Here is an 18,728-nt window from a genome sequence, read left to right as displayed (position 1 = left end):
GAGGAGAATCTCTGCGGCTTAATATTAATATGGACACCATGTTGTTGTGTGCCCTTGACGTCGCTTTTGGAGGACCTACGACAGGGTTTCCTCGGCCAGATTTGCTCAGAGGAGGTTTGGCCCTTGCCTTTCCCTGAGGCGGAGACAGTGTGCCTCCTCTTCGCCCCAATGGCTGAGAAGAGGGAGGAGCGACGTCGAAGGAGAGCCCGCGTTGACATTCTTCTGTCATTCTTCCGTACCTCTTTGGTGGTGCAGGCCCCGGCTTCGCTGATTGGCTCCGCGGAGCCCTCAACGGCGCTCCTGATTGGATCCCAGAACCGGTTCCTATGGTTACGGGGCGTGCTCCCACCTCCAGGGCGCGCAGGCGCAGTTGGGTTTTGGCGGTGAGGCGAAGAAGAAGCAGAGGCTGCGGTGATGATGGAAGGCGGAGAGCCAGGCCCCGCGGCGGATGCTGCCTCGGCGGCGAATGTCTTCTCCTTGTCCGGGCTGGGAGCCGCCTTGCGTGCCGCTCCGGAGGCTCCGGACCCGTCCTTCGTGGGCTACCTGCAGCTGCCCTGGCAGCGCCAGCCCCGCGTCTGCAAGATCCTGGGCCACCGCCGGCGCCGCCTCACCAGGCTCCACCGCAGAGCGGGGCCCTTGGGCAAGGAGAGCCACGGTGAGGGCGCAGCTGCACTGCGGGGACATCGAAAGCGCCCTCGCTCTGCCTTGTGCGTGACCCCGGGGTTGGTGCTTTAGAGTAGAGGGAGCCATAGCGCTACATAGCCCAGAATGGAGACACCTACACTGCGGGGATAATGCGGTTTGAGACCGCTTTAAAGTGCTGTGGCTCCATCCTGTGGGACCCCGGGGTTGGTACTTTTAGGGCTCATCTCCAATGGTAGAAGCCAAGGCCCTCACCACGTTGTGTCTGGGAGATCATTCTGCAAAGGGACCTTGGAGCACCTTTGAGACCAACTGAATGGAAGCTAAAGAAAGAAAATGAAAAGATAGCAATTGGCAGCATGAGCTTTTTTAGGCCTGGGCCTGTTTCCTCAGAGCCATCTTTCAGTTAGTCTCAAAGGTGCTGCAAGATCCCTTTGCCTGCCTCTCTAGTGTGTCTCTGAGCCTCATGGAGCCTGGAGGATTATGGCAGGGAAAGAGAGTAGGAAGGGCACCCAGCAGCCTAGTCTGGCGCATGTTTTTCTCCCAAGGAAACCCCTAGATGTGCTCAAATGGGGGCTCACCCCCAAACATACTCCCTGCAGTGAGTACTCTGTGGGGTTTATGCCCAAGTAAACATAGGCCCAAGTACACACTGCAGAAACAATCCAGTTTGAGACAGCTTTAACTGCCCTGGGTCAATGCCAAGGACTTCTGGGAACTATACTTTTGTCAGACATTTAGCCTTCGCTGTCAGAGAACTCTGGTGCCACAATAAATTACGATTCCCAGGATTGCCTAGCAGTGAGCCAGGGCAGCTAAAGCCCTCTCAAACTGGTTTATTTCTGTGATGTGTTTTGGGCATAGATAGTACTTTGTTTCAAAAGCACTGCCTCTAAGACAGAGGTTAGAATGGCATGTCGTCAGGCTGTAGCTCCTGGCATTCCTCACCATTGGCCGTGCTGCTAGGGATGCTGGGAGGTGCAGTCCAGCAACATCCGAGGGTCTCATGGTTCTTACCTATGCCCTAAGATTTAGAGATGGTGTGCCGTTATAAGTAAACTATTAACAATAATGAAATTTTAAAACTTTGTTCATTAGCTGACATACTAGAGTCATGGGGCAAATAGTCAAAAGAGACTCTGGGAATCTGCCCGTAGGAAAAAGTATAAAGTAGAATTGAATATGTTCCATCTTTCCTAGCTCTTTGATAACAGTGAAATGGACTCTACAAAATTATTATTGGGCTTTCATCTGTTTTTCAGGGGAATTTTTTTTGTAGCTTCCATCTAATACGTTAGGGGGGAGAACATTAAAGTTTGCCAAAGAGAAAGCCTGCATGCATTTAGGAATAGTAATAATAATAATAAAATTTTTATTTTTATCCCGCCCTTCCAGGGATCAGGGCGGCTAACAGCAAGATTAAAATACATACAATACAGAACAAAATTAAAACCATAAAACACAATAACAAATAAATAAAAGCCCCTATAGCCCAACCTCATGGCCATGGAAGAGGAGGGAGGCCCACAGGATATTTATTCGGGGAATGCTTGCTGGAATAGGAAGGTCTTGAGATCCTTCCTAAATTGGGCCAGGGTGGTAGATGAGCGGAGCTCAGTGGGCAGCTTATTCCAAAGGGCTTCCATCTTTAAGATAAGGCCTTCCATCTTTAAAATGAAAGCATGAAAGCCCAAATGTCTGTTGGGAGCAAGGTCTCTGTGCACCTCTTTGGAGCTCTTGCTAATCTATGCCTAGCAGCCTCTTTGAACAATTGGCTTGGTACTGTCTAGATCTGTGTGCAACAGGTAAGTAGGAGATAAGTCTGATAACGCACTTGTTGTTAAATTGTTCTTGTTGGCTCATTCTTATTCCAGTAGGCAAACAAAAACACCTCTGTTTTTCCATAGCTCTGAAAAGATTGAGAGATGCTGCCAATTCTAATGATTTGGAAACAGGTAAGACTGCATAATAGAAGTGTAACATGTATTTCCATATGTTTTCCTCTACATAAGTTCCAGTGGAGGAATATGTACATTACAATAGTAAGGTAAGAATAGTTTTCTGCATATTAAAGATAATGTTGTTAATGGCAGCCTTCCGTTTTAAAATGCTGTTCTTTGTGACATTTGCCAGTCATGGTTTTGTTGTTGTCCAGAAGGTTGGAGAGGTGCAGATTGCATCACCAACATACCAGTTTATTAGCTATGTCAAATATTCACTGTTGCCACCACTCCCCAACTGACATTGTAAGAATTTGTGCTTAACTCTGCCTGGATTGTGCCATGAAATATATTTGAACAGAAGGCATCCTATGATGATTTTGTTTTGCATCAAAAGAATAATCAGATCAAGAAAGTAAAATGTATGTGGCAATGGCTGGGAGATAATATCCCGAGGTTCCAGATCCTGATAAAGAAATTGCACTGCAAGTATGAAGTATATTTACAAGAATGCTGGTTTTAGACATGGCTACAAACAGTGGGGAGGAAGGCTATTACTCATCTGAAATTGATCTGGGTCTCAGTAAACATGTATTAGAGAGCTAGCATGGTGTAATGGTTTGAGTGTTGGACTAGGACACTGGGAGACCAGGGTTCAAATCCCTGCTTGGCCATGAAAGCCTACAAGACCATGAAAACCTTTTGCAAGTCACACTTTCTCTGCTTCAGAGAAAGTGCACCCAATCCCAAACAAATTAAACCAAGAAAACCCCATGATAGTGTTGCTTTGGGGTTGCCATAAGTCAGAAGTGACTTGAAGGCACACAGCAATGATGAAATGAGTATTAGAGAATCAGCATGCTGTAGTGGTTTGAACATTGGACTATTACTCTGGAGGCCATGGTTCAAATCCCTGCTCAGCCATGGAAACCCACTTGAGCAAGTCACAGTGTCTCAACCTGTGGAAGGCAAAAGCAAATCCACTCTGAATAAATCTTGCCAAGAAAATCCTATTATAGGATTGCCATAAGTCAAAAACTACTTGAAGGCACACAGCAACAACAAATGTGCATTATACATGTGTATGGCCCCATATAGACAGGCCAAAATAAAACTGCTTTGAGTCACTTTGGAGGTATGCTGTTTAAATGATGCATGCGCCCTAAGAGTCTAGAAGCCACACCAAAGCCATGCTGTAGTCATAAGTACTGGAGTGTGGCTTTGGTGCAGCTTCCAGCCTCTTAGGACGCATGCACCATTTAAACAGCATTCTTCCAAAGTGACCCGAGGCCTGTCTGTATGGGCCCTATGTTTTTATTGTTTTTTCTGATCAGAAGTAACTTGTCATGTTATTACTCACTGAGATCAGAGCACATTATTCTTTTCATTGCACCAAGTACTGAAGTAACATATTACTTGTTCTTCTGAGTGTGACATTATTTTTATAGTGTACCTTCCTTTACCACAATCTGGGATGTGTGAGAGGCAGCAATCCACACCTGCTATAATACCAAGGTTATCCAATTCCTTTATTATCAAGACATTCTAGACATTGCAGGTATAGGCAGCTGCTTCCCACACTTCCTGGAATTCCCCACTACATGGTAAAGAAGGATGTCCATGGACTAACAGAGAGGGCCTTGTTTCTCCTATTCCCGTCCCCCAAACCATCTTGCATAAGGAAGGTAGGCAATAATGAGTGGGTCAGAAAATATGTTTAATTAGGGAACAGTTTATTAGCGGTACCATTGCTGGTCCTCATTACCTGCATTGGAAATAACAATAGCAGCATTCTTTTTTAACATACTGTATTACCTCTGCTATTTCACTTCAACTTAATTAATCAATTTATGCACAATTAATCAATTAATAAGTAATTAGTTACTTATTAATAATTGTTAACTGAAGAAGCCTGCTGTCCATGGAGCTTTAGTACTAAATGTCTGTCTTGGGAACACATGCCAGAACTTACTGCATCTTTAGCTATGGTTCTGGTAAGGAGTTGTAATCCACAGAAAACCTCAACTCTGTTAAATTCACTCTTTTGTTTTCTTTGGTGGTACCAGTGCAGCAGCTCCTGGAAGATGGGGCAGACCCCTGTGCGGCTGATGACAAAGGTCGAACGGCACTGCACTTTGCTTCCTGCAATGGAAACGATCATATTGGTGAGCCCTATCAAAATGAAGTGGAACCTCTGACATCTGGGGACAGTATCCTGATCAATTAGCTTACAGTTGTAAACCGCTTACACTGCTAGTTCGGTATGAAGCAGTATGTAAATGAAGCTGTTTGTTTTGTTTGTTTTTTATTCTTCTTAAAAAGCTATTTTCTCTAAAGCACAAGGTCTCTTTCCCCATATTTAACTCAGGCCTGACATTGCTCCTGACTGTAGGAAGAAACTGGTGCTTGGAGTAATGTGCTGCACAGTGACACTCTTTTGGAGCACACTTTCTAAAATTATGATGTTGTGTAGGATTGGCAAGGGTCCATTATTTTAGAACAGTCTAGGAAGTGGTTGTAGTTATTTTATTTATTTTTTTGAGGCTTAGAATGGAATCTCTGAAACATTTAGTTAAAGCTTCTGTGGGGAATGTGTGGCTCTCCAGATGTTGTTGAACTGCAGTTCCTGTCAGCATTGCCCAGCATAACCAATGATGAAGAATCATGGGAAGTCTGCTCCAAAAGCACTTGGAGGACCACACATTCCCCTAAATTGGCTTAAAGTAGCTTAAGAAAGCAGGAATGGGAAAAGCACTTTGAAAACTCCAAAAGCTCCTCCAGTCAGATAAAACACTGACAGTATTAAATCATAAAGTAGCCTCTTCTGCTCCACTTACATACATAACAGTTTCAACAGGCACAAAGGAAGTATCTTCTCGTGGGAGTCTCAGTTTCTCTAAAGCAGTGGTTCTCAGACGTTGTTCCTCTATGTTTTGGACATCAGCTCCCAGAAGCCTAACCCAACCTGGCCAATGATCAGGGATTCTGGGAGCTGAAGTCCAAAACATCTGGAGGATCAAAGTCTGAGAATGACTGCTTGAAAATATGTTCCCTAACAATTTGTCATGTAGACAGGGAATGATGGGAGTTGGAACCCCACAAGAAGTGGGGAACCACAGCTACCCCAATTGCACTTTGTAGAGAGGCAGGATATAAATAAATTTTATTTTATTATTATTATTATTATTATTTATTATCTCATTCCTGCTCTAAAGTATTTTGTAGAGGAGTAAATGTGATATGAGTGAGGGTAGTCGAGCCATCACCTTTGAATTAGCCATTTTCAATTATTATCTACTGTAGAATTAGATGTTACAGATTTGATTTGATTGATTTCACTCCTGTTTCCCAAAGTGGGAGTCAGGGAAGCTTACAGTATAAGTTAAAACATAGCTAGACTTAGTGTAGTAGTTTAAAAACCATTAAACAAACTGTCTAATTAAATCATTAATTTAAATCAGTTAAAAACACAGTCGAAGCATAATAATAATAGAATTAAAAGATATAGCCATGTTAGTCATAATCATCACAGCACAGCTATTTAAAAAGCCTTTCAGTCCTAGCCAGTTAAAAACTGAAAGCCTGGTTAGATAAAAAGGTCTTTGAACTTCTGGTGAAAAGAAAGCAGAGAAGGGCCCAGTCAGACTTCTTTTGGGAGATAGTTCCATAGCCTCGGAGCAGCCACCAACATGGATTTTCCAGACTAGACGCCCAGCTACCAAAGAGAGAAAGTAATGGATCTATCCCATTTGCTGTTTGCTTGTCTATTGTTGTTTGTTTGTTTTTATCTATTTTTTAATTTGTCATTTATTTTTTAACATGTTGTAAAGTGTAAAATGTTTAATTCTATTTTGAGGGAGGGAGGGAGGGTTGGGGGGTATCATTTGCATAATATTTTTTATACTGTAAGCCGCCCCGATTGCCTGAATGCAAAGGGGGCAGGATATTAATAATAATCATCATCATCATCATATCTCCTGTGTCTTCACCAGATGAGGCTGTGAGGATGGTGGGGCTGAGCGAAAGCCCTTCTATAAAGAACTTGAGCTTAGAACTTTGGCAGGCCCATTTTTGTTGGGTGAAGTTTCTGTGCTCAGAATTATGGACAAACTTGAGTTGAATTTGTGTTTGTGTTTTAGTGCAGTTGCTCTTGGACCATGGAGCTGATCCAAACCAGCGAGATGGACTAGGAAACACTCCCCTGCATTTGGGTGAGCATCAACCACCTGGAATGCAATAATCACCTTTTACTCTAACCTTGACTATAGAGTACCTTGCCTATTTCTTTCCTTTCTTATTCCTCCTTTAAGTCACAGTAGCAAGCTGTGAGTTCAGGGGAAAGGGCAGGGATGCAATGGGATGCCTTAATTTGAGTATTTATTGCAACAACAGAAAGCTGTAAGAAATTTGATGAATACAGGTAGCATTCTCCTGGCTGTAGGCTAATGTCTAACAGTGTTAGTTGTAGTCCATGAGGTCTGGACTCAAATTTCATCACACCCATGAACTCACTAGGTGGTTTTACACAAAATACTGTCTCTTTGGCTCAACCACTAGCAGTATTGGAATCCCAATGCTGCTTTTCAGGCTTAGGATCACATTTACTATGATAATATGCGTGGAGGGCATTGAATTTAAGAGTCCAATATTCACACCAATATGACACTTCTACTCAACAGTTTTCTGAGCTTTAAATAGCCCCTTATCTCCAATCGCAGATTGGAAATAATAGGAAAAGAAGCTTGTAGTCAGGATAGGGAACCCTTATAGGCTGCCCTGGTCCTTGGGCTAGAGGCACACCAGCTCTTATCTGGAATCTTAATCTGGAAGTATTATACCTGCAAGGATATCACTGAGTTACTGAGGATTGAATCATAGAATAGAATAATAGAGTTGGAAGAGACCACAAGGGCCATCTAGTCCAACTCCCTGCCATGCAAGAATTCACAATCAAAGCACCCCCAGCAGATGGCCATCCAGCTTCTGTTTAAAGACCTCTAAGGAAGGAGACTCCACCATCCTCCATGGAAGTTTGTTCCACTGTCATACAGCTCTTACTGTCAGGAAGTTCTTCCTCATGTTGAGGTGGAATCTCTTTTCCTCTAGTTTGAATCCTTTGCTACGGGTCCTACTCTCTGGAGGTGCAGAAAACAAACTTGCTCCATCCTCAGTATGACACCCCTTCAAATACTTAAACAGGGCTGTCATATCACCTCTTAACCATTTCTTCTCCAGACTGAACGTAACCAGCTCCCTAATGATTTCTAGACCCTTCACCATTTTGGTTGTCCTCTTCTGGACATGCTCCAGCTTGTCAACATCCTTTTTGGAACATATTGTATTCCACTGGCTATCTTAAAAAGCAAATTGCTGATTTATGTGCATGGAAAATTATGCAAATGAATGATTTTCATTAATTAATCAATTAGACAATGGTCTAATGGGACCATTAGATATGAAACTCTGGCCACAGCCTGCTTTCAGTCATTAGTAATACTTCCATTTATATGAGACATGTCTTGTGTTTAAAACATTGTAGATGTGTGATCTCTGTAATCCTGTCTGCAGTATTATTATCCCCGTTTCATAGATAGAGATTGGTGAGGTTGAGACAGTATTGGTTTGTTTAAAGCCATCTAGTACTTTGTGGCAAAAGAATTTGAAATGTGGATTTCTCAGTTTACATTCTTAATCATTAGGCTATCATGAGAGGGGGTCATGTTTTATCGTAAAGGCAGCATTCTTCCCTACTGTTTTATTATAGAGCACAACTTAGTTTTATGTCTCCTATTTTCCCTCCCCAGCTGCCTGCACGAACCATGTTCCTGTCATCACCACACTGCTTCGTGGAGGTAATGCTTCCTCTAGGCAAATTATAAAGCTGCTTTCTCTTCTTTTTATAGTTTCCTAGGGGCCTGGCCTCTTTAACCCCACAACTTTCTTCATGTATATGCACATCTTCCAGGAGCTCGAGTAGATGCCTTGGATCGAGCTGGAAGAACCCCTTTGCATTTGGCCAAGTCCAAGCTGAACATCTTGCAGGAGGGACTCTCGCAGAGCCTAGAAGCAGTGCGTCTCGAAGTAAAGCAGGTGAGGGGAGATTTCTCATTTTGGCACTGTTTGGATTGTGGGTGAACGAGCTAGACATTGAAAGAAATAAAAATAGGTAAAGAAAAGGAAAGCAAAGAACAAAAGGATTTGGGCAGCTTGGTGAAGAGTGAGCATGGAAATGAAGGCTCTGAATCTGCTCCCTCTTGACTAGATGCAGACCCTGGCAAAGTTAAAGCTGGATAAAGCTTAGGTTATTTTTCCCCCAGATAACACAGAATTTTTTGTGGGATTTTTGGGCTATGTGGCCATGTTCTATAGAAGTTTATTCCTGACATTTCGCCAGCATCTGTGGCTGGCATTCTTGGAAGATGCCAGCCACAGATGCTGGCGAAACATCAGGAATAAACTCTGCTAGAACATGGCCACATAGCCCAAAAAACCCACAAAAAAACTATGGATGCTGGCCGTGAAAACCTTTGACTTCACAACACAGAATTTACTTGCAAAATTCTTCACTGCACAAGTTGGTTATGGTAGCCAGTTTAGATATTTTTTAAGAAAAGCTGGAGCTAATTTACAGTTATTATTATCCATAACAAGCATACACAACTCTTTATATCTGGAGCAGAATGAAGCTCAGTGACAGAACACATTCTTTGCATGAAAGCTTCAATCCCATAGCACTTCCAGTTCAAAAGATCAGGTTAGCAAATGTTGGGAAAAGCTTCTGCCTGAAATCCTGGAGAGCTGCTGCCCATCAGAGTGGATAAGCTTGGAGCAGAGTCAATTGTTTAAGCCACAGAGATTTTCCATTTCCCACCCTATCTTTGTATATGATTCAGAGCTGCACATTTGACATAACAATAACGATTCTTAGATTAAAAAAACCCGTTAGTATCCATACTTACTCTGGCATTCCTTTTGTCTTCTGAGACAATATACAAAGCAATTATAAATACAGAACTTGGAAATATTTCTTTTTTGCATTATGAGCTCCAGAATCAAAATAATTACAAATAAACCAATATCAGAGTAAGTAAAGAAAATTTGGCTGATTCATGTGATGTTCAAAGTACACAAAACAAGGATGGTTTTTTTTAAAACACAGTGTGGGATATATTATGTTTCAAATGGCACCAGGGAGGTGATAATTCATGAGGCTGATGGTCATGCTAGCTGGAGAATTCTGAAAATTGTAATCCAAAATGTTAAATTGTCGGCAGACTACCTACAGCCCCAAAGAATGCAAGTATATATAAAATATATAGTTGTTTTGTATTCCTGTAGAAAAACAAGGGTATCTGGCTCTATTTAGCATCACATTTCCTGCTTCTTTGTTCTAATATTTTGTTAGAAATGTTTATCTCCATTTTACTTTTATAAAACTTCCCCAAAACCTTTTTTATATATACAGGTATGCTTCAATTTTCTGGGTGGGAGATTGGGAGTTCTTCCTTAAATATAGCAGACCACACCTTTCTCATCCTGTTTAATTCAGATCATTCAGATGTTGCGGGAATACCTCAACCGCCTTGGGCACCATGAACAGCGGGAACAGCTGGATGACCTTTGCACAAGGCTACAGATGACTAGTACAAAAGAACAAGTGAGTAACCACAGAGGACTTTGTATCTTTCATGAACAGAGCAGTCTTCCTCACCCATGTGGGGTGGGGTATGTGTGGAAATCTGCAGCATCTGGTCTACTGCATCCAAAGCCCTGCCAAGTTCTTCTTGCAATGGGCCATGTTTAGGATTGGGAAAACTTTTTGCTGGATTTTGTTCTGGTGTGCTTTAATATTTTCTTTTCATTAAAACCAGTAGGGGGGAATTAAACTTTACCAGCTGCAGGGGTGGTATGACTGGGGTGGTATAAGTAGGAGGCCTGTTTAGGGGTGTGTCAGAACAATGAGGGGGATACAGTGCTTCAGATCCAAGCCCAAGGTCATGCCACTTTAGGTGGATGCTAGTATGTCAGGAGAATGGTGGAGGGGGATAAGCTGTTGGAGATCCAAGCCCCCCCCCCCAGCATACGACTGTGGTGGCCCACGCTACCCACATAACACTGCAAGTAGAGTATACCATGGCAGTGAGACTGACCATCAGAGAAGCTTCTGCTCACAAAGAGGGGCATTTCCGACATACTCCTCAGCTAAGAGTTTGCCCCTCAATATGTGTTTCACTGTATTTCTCTGTTGCATAATGCACCATTTGATAACTTGGCAGAACTTGCTGAATATCAATTAATCACAGTAAGAATTATAGAATATTGTTTTTGCAGTGTGAGCCTTTATAGCACTTCACAAGATGACAGGTTTTTCCACTGCTAGTATATGTTTGGTGTCACAGCTACTTAACTTCACTTTGGTGTACAATATGTCTAAGGTGGTTTGTTATATTCAGGGCCAAGTAGGGTTTTTTTAACCCCCTTAAAGCAGCCTAACCTATGCCTTGTAGTGAAGTGAACATTTAAGGATGGCATCCATCAACATCATCCTTTTTACCTTGGGTACAGTGAAATGCTTGCTTTGGAGATTGGAGTATAAAATGCAGTGGATACAATCCAAAGATCTTTTGGAATTGCCTATCCCTCTTACAATAGGAGTGATGTACCAGCAGATTGGCTCACATATGATTAATACAGTGCTGGAATTGTATCTGCAGCTGGCTTCCTCCAATAATATAAATAAAAGCAATATCAATATTTCACCTTTGGCATAATATGGAGTGATCATAGCTCTGGAGCGGGGGGGCTGTTTTTGTTGTTGTTGTTGCTGCAACAAGGTCTTCATGCCTTTGCACCTGAAATCCATCCCTAGCTACTTATAGGGTTCCTATTCCTATTCAGAGTCTGTTTTGGTTTCTTTACCATATTGTATTATTTCTCTGGCAGGTGGATGAGGTTACCGACCTCCTTGCTAGCTTTACTTCACTCAGTTTGCAGAAGCAGAAGATAGAGAAGAGGTAATCGGCTTTTTCCACTGTTCTCTGAGTCAAAGGGAGGAAGAAGAGCAGCCAAAGGTCTTCTGCAAGACCACAGGTCTACTGCTGCCTCTACCAAGCATGGTTTTCCTCCAGGATCCCCACCGAACTGCCTGAGATTGTTGGGGCATTGTCACTGCCTCAGACTCTTCATTGGGGGCAAGAGGTTCAGGGAGAGGCTCTGACCTTGGACACAGTGGCCTCTTTTCTTTGTCTTTTGGGGGGGTAGGGCAGGGGGGGATATGCATCTGGACTGCTGTTTTAATGTTTAAAGAGGAGCTGCTGAATTTTAAGGATACTGCCAGGTCCCACATGTACCAGTTCCAATGTGTTTTCAGCACATGGGGGAAAGCCGTACCTCTAGGATGAATTATTTCACATGGCTTATCTGCCTTTAATCCCCCCAGTAGTTAAGCACAGGAATTGTTGAGCATTTTTAGAACCTTTATATCCTTGATTTTTAACATGGGGCATATTTTAACCTGAGAATGGGCTGAAGGGCCCAGCCAACAAAGCTAGCTGCGCCCACAGCTAAGAAAAAGTGCATTAATCTCTACCATTTCCCTGGCATCAGCATTTCTTTGAGATTCTTAACTTCTGCATCTCAGCTGTTCTGCCCCATACTGCATTTTGATTCATACGTGTGGGTCAGAAGAGAACTCTGTCAAAGCTGCTCATATTCAGAATACTGGAGAAGAGAGTTAAATTTATCTTTGCATCTGCCTGTTTGTTGCACAGATCAAAGTAGCTGTTGTATCATAAAAAAATTCTTAAGGTCCAGTGATCATCCCATCAAGGAAATTGGACTGAGTCCAATCATGAATCTCCTTTAAATGCTCTCCCTACACACTTGAGAAAGGAAGTGGGGGGAGTGCAGGCCCAAGGATTATAGGGGTAACATGGTTTGTTGCAGAGACAAGGTATGTTTTAGTATCCATTTAGCATCAGGTGTAAATTCTAAGGGAAGGGCAGCGTGAATGAGCTTTTGCCTTAGACAAATGATCATAGAATCATAGAGTTGAAAGGGATCACAAGGGCCATTAGTCCTCATCTGTACAGTCTGTTAGGATTCATGCAATCTAAACACATACCAGTCTTTTTTCTGAACTCCCTCTGTTCCTCCATAAAGTTAATCATATATTAGGGAGTTCCTTCCTCTGTTGAAACCCTCCTATTGTGTGGTGGTAATGTGGTGCCCTTCCATGCAGGAATACATTGTATTTCATTTATTACAGCAAAAAGCCAGCATAGCAGGAATACATAACAAAAGTGTTCCTGAGAGATGGTCTTCCAACCTCTGTTTAAAGAACTCCAAGGAAGCTCCACCACCTTTTGAGGCAGTCCTTCCACTGTACTTCATGCCACCATGATTGCTGGCTTTGGTTGAGAGCAGGCTTTGAATATTTGTCTCATTTGTGTCACAGTTAGAAAGAATGCTTGTTTGTGATGCTAAAATTACGAAGAAAAATATTTATTTCATGGCCTTTGCACACTGTGAGACATCAAGGACTCCGCTTATACAAAGATACAAATGCCTGCTACATGCTGACCCGTTACACTGAAAGCCTACAAGGATCTTGTTGATGCCTAGCATCATGTTTTGACTTCAGCCAATCCACGGTCACTAGAAGAATGATGTCGGTGTATTTAGCAAATACTTTCTCAGGAGTCAGTGGTCTATTCCTTTTATCATTGAAATACGAGACTGTTTTAGGACCTTGAGACTGGTAGGTTATTATGACTTTTTTAAAAAAGTGTGTTGCTTTTGTGACAGACAAGAATAACTGGATTCATATCTTGGATTTCACAAGCAAAATTGCATCAGTCCAAATAAGAGTCCAGATACTTGGAAGAAAGTTTGAGACGAAGTTGACTGACCTTGCCTGAGCTGTCACTGTGTTGAATGCCAAGAACTTTATTCCAGTGTGCAAGCAGGGCAGGAGGCAATATGAACTTTGTAATTGTAAATTTCAGTAAAATGTTGTCTGCTTTCTGTGTGTCTTTGGATACTTCTATTGCCTGCCATTTTCTCTCCCCATGCCCCCCCCCCTTTCTTGTCTCTGCCTGGAGGTGGACTCAGGAGTTTCTTCACTTGTACGAACAGCAGTGAAATGAAAGATGACAGCATCTTGTTGCTTTGAGCTCCAAGGCCGAGGCAGCTTGTAGACCTGATGTAATTTGCTGTCTCTGTCTTGTATATGTGGCTCAAATTCCCATTGTCGCGAACTCCTGACTCTTAATAGACTTGCCGAGGACTCTATAAAAATCAATGTGTCTCTGCTACCCCCTGCTGCTTTGCTGGCAGCCACTTACGTGTGCTGTACCTGGGAAATAGCGAGGCTGTCTAACTAAATCAGATTTTTGAGTTGAGCTCTTGTAGTGTGCAGCAGGCGAAAACATTAATCATTGCTATTGGGGGAAATAACAGAGTTAGTGTTAGAGAATTGTCCTCATATTTAAATGGTTCTCTAGATGTAATAAGTGGGAAAAGACAACATGTAAAGGGTTCTGGGGGTCTGAAGAAAGAGGTAGGATCTGTGTCATGCCTACAGCAACATTTTAGAAAATGGGAAAGCTTTTTGAATGTTTTTAAAGGCATTCTAAAGTATGGACAGATGAAGCAGTATTAGTGACACATTGCTGCTTAGGATATCTGCCCACACATGAAAATTCAAAGCAAAACCTTTAGGGCATAATCCGTCCAGACATTTTCCTTTTGAAGGAATGGGAGCAGCGTAAGACATGGAAACTTGGCTTGGTTCATTCATAGGCAGTGCTGAAATGTTGGGGTGGAAGAAAGGATGGAGCTGTTCTCTCTGCCTTGTAGGCAGCCTCTTCTGTGAGCTGGGCCCTCCATAGAAATTGTTTTATGAAGATTATCTCCACAAAAGGTGAGGGAAAAGCAGTGTGAATGTGTTTTCATGTGGTGGACTATATCCACCGTAAAGTGAAGCCCCCAGTGCAAAATTCAAACATTGGCATTATCATTTTTATTGCCCAGCTTTTCCTCCCAGAACCAGGTGGTTTGCAAATTGAAACAAATGCAATATTGTAAAAGCATACAAAAAGTGGGCATTAAAACAGAATTAATGATCATTCCAAAAACAATTGAAAACATATTCTGAAGTAATAAATGCAATGTGAAAACTGAATTTTAAAACTAGTGTGCTCTTAAAATTGGCTTTCCTTGGGGGAAAAAAATTTTTTTTTGAAAAGGTTGTCATTATAAATAAAACTTTTTGCCAACTGATTGAGGGACAGCAAGGAGCATAAATTTCAGAGTCCCTTGAAAGGAAATTCCAGAGCCTAGGGACACAGTTGTAACCCATGGCAGCACACAAGCAAGCAGTGGCACTGAAAATGACATTTGCTCCTTTTCATTGCCAATGTCTGAGCTGTTGCAAGAAGTGGATAAACAGGCTGCACATTTTTACTGATTTTATTTATTTCCCACTTTTCTCCCAATACAGGACTCAAGGCGGCTAAAAAGATTTAAAACAATACAAAATTGTTTTAAAAATATAAATAGAATGTTTTTTTAAAAATTCATGAAATTAAAAACTAAACATTAAAATAGCAACATGTATTTTAAAAAACTACATGCAGATCTTAAAACCTGGATCGTACAGAATTTAAAAGCTCTTGTCAGTTTGGAAAGGCCTGACCTACTGCTGAAAGAAGAGCAGGGATGGGATCATCCTAATCTCTCTAGGGAGGGAGTTCCAAAGTCAGAGCAGCCACTAAAATCTTTTCCCTTGTTCCCACCAAACAAGCCTGTGGGGATGATGGAGAGAGAAAAGGGCCTCTGTGGATGATCTTGGACCCCTAATTGGCTCATAAAGGGAGATACAGTCCTATAAAGGGTGAAGCAGAGAAATAAGTCTGTTGTCTGGTTCCCTTCTGGGCTGAGGACCCTTTGCAGGTGGCCAGCTATGCTTGAGACTGAGACCAACCTTGCTCACCATGTTACTTTAAAACAAGTACTTCTCATGGTATAGGTTTCAAAATTACTCAGAACTGTAATTAGATGTCAAGAAAAATAAATGACAGGCATTGCAAACTTCACAATAGCACTTTGAATAGACATAGTTACTATATTCATTTATTTCCTCACAGCATGAGCCTGGTTCAAGTCACAGCTCGCTCACTCTTTTTAAAGAGGTTACAGCATATATTAACATGTTGCTATCTAGATATGATAGTTAACAGTAATTTGCCGAAAAGATGGAATTAATGTAAGAAATGCTATGGAACATATCAGTAATCTATAGTGCAATCCCATATGTGGGTTTTGTGCGGCTTACTCTCCAAATGTGTGTAGAATTAGCGCCATAGAGTGACTGAGAGTAGAGATAGGTGTACTTAATTGGGAATAAAATCAGAAAGGGAAGTATTTACTTCTCTAGAAGATGTTACGCTGCAACTCCCATCAGCCCTCACTATCGGTTTATGCTTTCTAATACTGGTGGGAACTGCAATTAAACATATGACCATAGATTCCTTAAATTGACTGTAAAGATTCTATTGCATTATTTGTAGATTGGTTTGCTAAGGTAGGATATGCATTTCTTAAGAGCTAACAATCAGATTTGGAATTGTGGTTCAGCATTCAGTGTGGTGGTATGGTTTGGATAGTGGATTAGGAGTTCAGGAGACCAGGTTCACATCTCCTTTCAGCCATGGGAACCAGTGGTTGCCTTTGGACAAGATCCACTCTCTCAGCCAAAAAGGAAACCTCCTTAGGATAAATCTTGTCAAGAAAACCTTATGACAAAGTCATCATAAACTGGAATCAACTTGAAGATACATAATAGTAAAGCCTCTTCTAAAAGGGGGTAGAGCACATGTAAAATTGGATGGGAACAGGCCATAGCAGGGGAACTATAATTTCTTAAACTCTCCTGGCTTGCATCTATCAGGAGAGAACACACATGTGAGAGTGAACTTCCATTCCTCCCCACCCTCTTCCCATTGCCTTTGAGGAACAGAATATACTAATCCCAATTTAGGATAGACTAGCTTTCAGCTCAGGAAGTATAGCAATGCTGGTAGTAACAAAGGCTAGGATTGAGTTTTGGGGAGGAAAGTCCATTTATAATATCATGCTCAATACTGATCTCCTGTCTTTTTCTCTGCCTGATGCTGTCTTGAATATGATTCAGTGCAATAGTAGTATAGTATCGACTCTAGATCAAGGAAAACAATAGTAGTAGTACCACTGTATTCTGCTTTGTTCAGGTCTCATCTAGAATACTGTGTCCAGTACTAAGCACCACAATTCAAGAAAGATGATGACAAGCTGGAGTGTGTCCAGAGGAGAGCAACTGAAATGGTGAAAGGCCTGGAAGCCATGCCCTATGAAGAGTGGCTTAGGGAGCAGGGTATGTTTAGCCTGGAGAGGAAATGGGTAAAAGGTGACATGATAGCCATGTTTAAATATTTGAAAGGTCATCATATTGAAGAAGGATCAAGCTTGTTTTTTTGCTGCTCCAGAGATTAGAACATGGAGCAATGCATTCAATCTAGAGGAAAAGAGATTCCATCTCAACATTAGGAAGAACTTCCTAGTGGTCAGAGCTGTTCAACAGTGGAACATATTCCCTCGGAGTATGGTGGAGTCTCCTTCCTTGGAGGTTTTTAAACAGACTCTGGATTGCCATCTGTCAGGAGTGCTTTGACTGTGTTTTCCTGCATGGCAGAATGGAGTTGGACTATATGGTCCTTATGGTCTCTTCCAGATCTATGATTCTAAGTCATTTCTGATTTATGGTGACCCTAAGGTAAAGCTATCATGGGGATGGCATGATTTGTTCAGAGAAGGTTTGCTAATGCCTTGCTCTGAGGCTGAGAGAGAGTGGCTTACCCAAGGTCATCCAGTGGATTTCTGTGGCTGACTTGAGGATTGAAACCATGGTTTCCCAGAGTTCTAGTCCAACACTCAAAGCACTACACCACACTGGCTGTCCATGTCCAATGTATTCCCATATTTTAATTTCTGCAAGGATGCCTATTCAGCAATTAATCAGAAGCAAGAGGGGCTTCTATGGAGAAAAAATGAAATAGTGTTGTAGTGGAACTGGGAGTAACAAGGTCAAAGCTCTGGGAATTTGTGATAGCAGAGACAATAGCGGCATCTTCTACTACCTTCTCAGCATCCCAGTTCCTCCTCAGCATAGTCAACCTGCTAGCCATTACACTGTTTTTGCCAGTTTGGTGTTCTATATTGTCAGTGGACCCTAAACATTGGAAGTGAGGTACTGCTGTTTTGCAGTATGTGAGTGTAGAAGACACAGAGGTATGAATAAATATGCCTGTCTACATTTTTGCACTCTTTATTTGTTCTGTCTGTCTGTCTGTCTGTCTATCTTGCTGTCCTCCCCACATTTATCTTGACAAAAACAGATGTTAATCAAGGGCCCAGCAATGAAGTTAGGGCAATGCTATAGGCACAAACATCTGCAAGCTTGCAGAGCATCTGCTCTCATGAAGAATTCATGAATTTCAGATACTTCAGTGCATGCTACCTGTGTACACAACACAAAGCAAATAGCAGTAGCTCCTGAAATAGCTACTGAAATATTAAAGCTAGGTATCAAGACAATTGGCCTTTCCAAGAATCAAAATATACCTCCTTTCACATCCTTGTTTGTAGGTGTGGATGGATGGAGCTCTCCAATTTCTCATAGCCTGCCTTCTTTTCTACGTACCACAGCTTGGAAATGTCACACCCTGTGTTTCCCAGATGAAAACTAGGATGTTTTGTGGCAAAGCAACAAGAGAGTGTGATCAAGTGGGTGATCAAGATGGCAAAAGATATTGGAGAAGAACAGGCAAGTTAGGAGAGACTGCAGCTGTTTGCTTTTGCCAGAGCCTGATAGGAAGGGCAAGGCTCTGCCCCCTCCTCTCCTGTCTCGCCTGCTAATTTAGCATTTTTGTATTTTGAACCCAGCTTGCTTCACCTGAAACAAGCAGAAAATGGAGAAAGTGGGAGGAGGAGTGGAAAAACTGGGACATTATAAAAGCAGCCAGACAAGTGTGATGGCTGGATCAATTGAGACTATCCCTTCCAAATATTTTCATTTGGAGGGTGTGAAATGTTACTTTTTAGATCTAC

General features: G+C 42.0%; 1 protein-coding gene across 1 annotated transcript; it reads left to right on the top strand.

Moving 5' to 3' along the window:
* The first annotated feature begins 28 nt into the window (after positions 1–28).
* ANKRD54 (ankyrin repeat domain 54) lies at positions 29–13,605 on the top strand. Its single transcript, XM_042467606.1, has 8 exons — positions 29–655; positions 2,550–2,597; positions 4,649–4,747; positions 6,722–6,793; positions 8,387–8,434; positions 8,548–8,672; positions 10,132–10,239; positions 11,526–13,605. Exons 1-8 carry the CDS (start codon positions 415–417, stop codon positions 11,598–11,600), a joined length of 816 nt encoding a protein of 271 aa, XP_042323540.1. The 5' UTR covers positions 29–414; the 3' UTR covers positions 11,601–13,605.
* Positions 13,606–18,728: the final 5,123 nt, after the last annotated feature.

Source organism: Sceloporus undulatus, chromosome 5 (assembly GCF_019175285.1).
Source record: "Sceloporus undulatus isolate JIND9_A2432 ecotype Alabama chromosome 5, SceUnd_v1.1, whole genome shotgun sequence".
Lineage (NCBI taxonomy): Eukaryota > Metazoa > Chordata > Lepidosauria > Squamata > Phrynosomatidae > Sceloporus > Sceloporus undulatus.
This window is presented reverse-complemented; position numbering and strand designations above follow the sequence as displayed.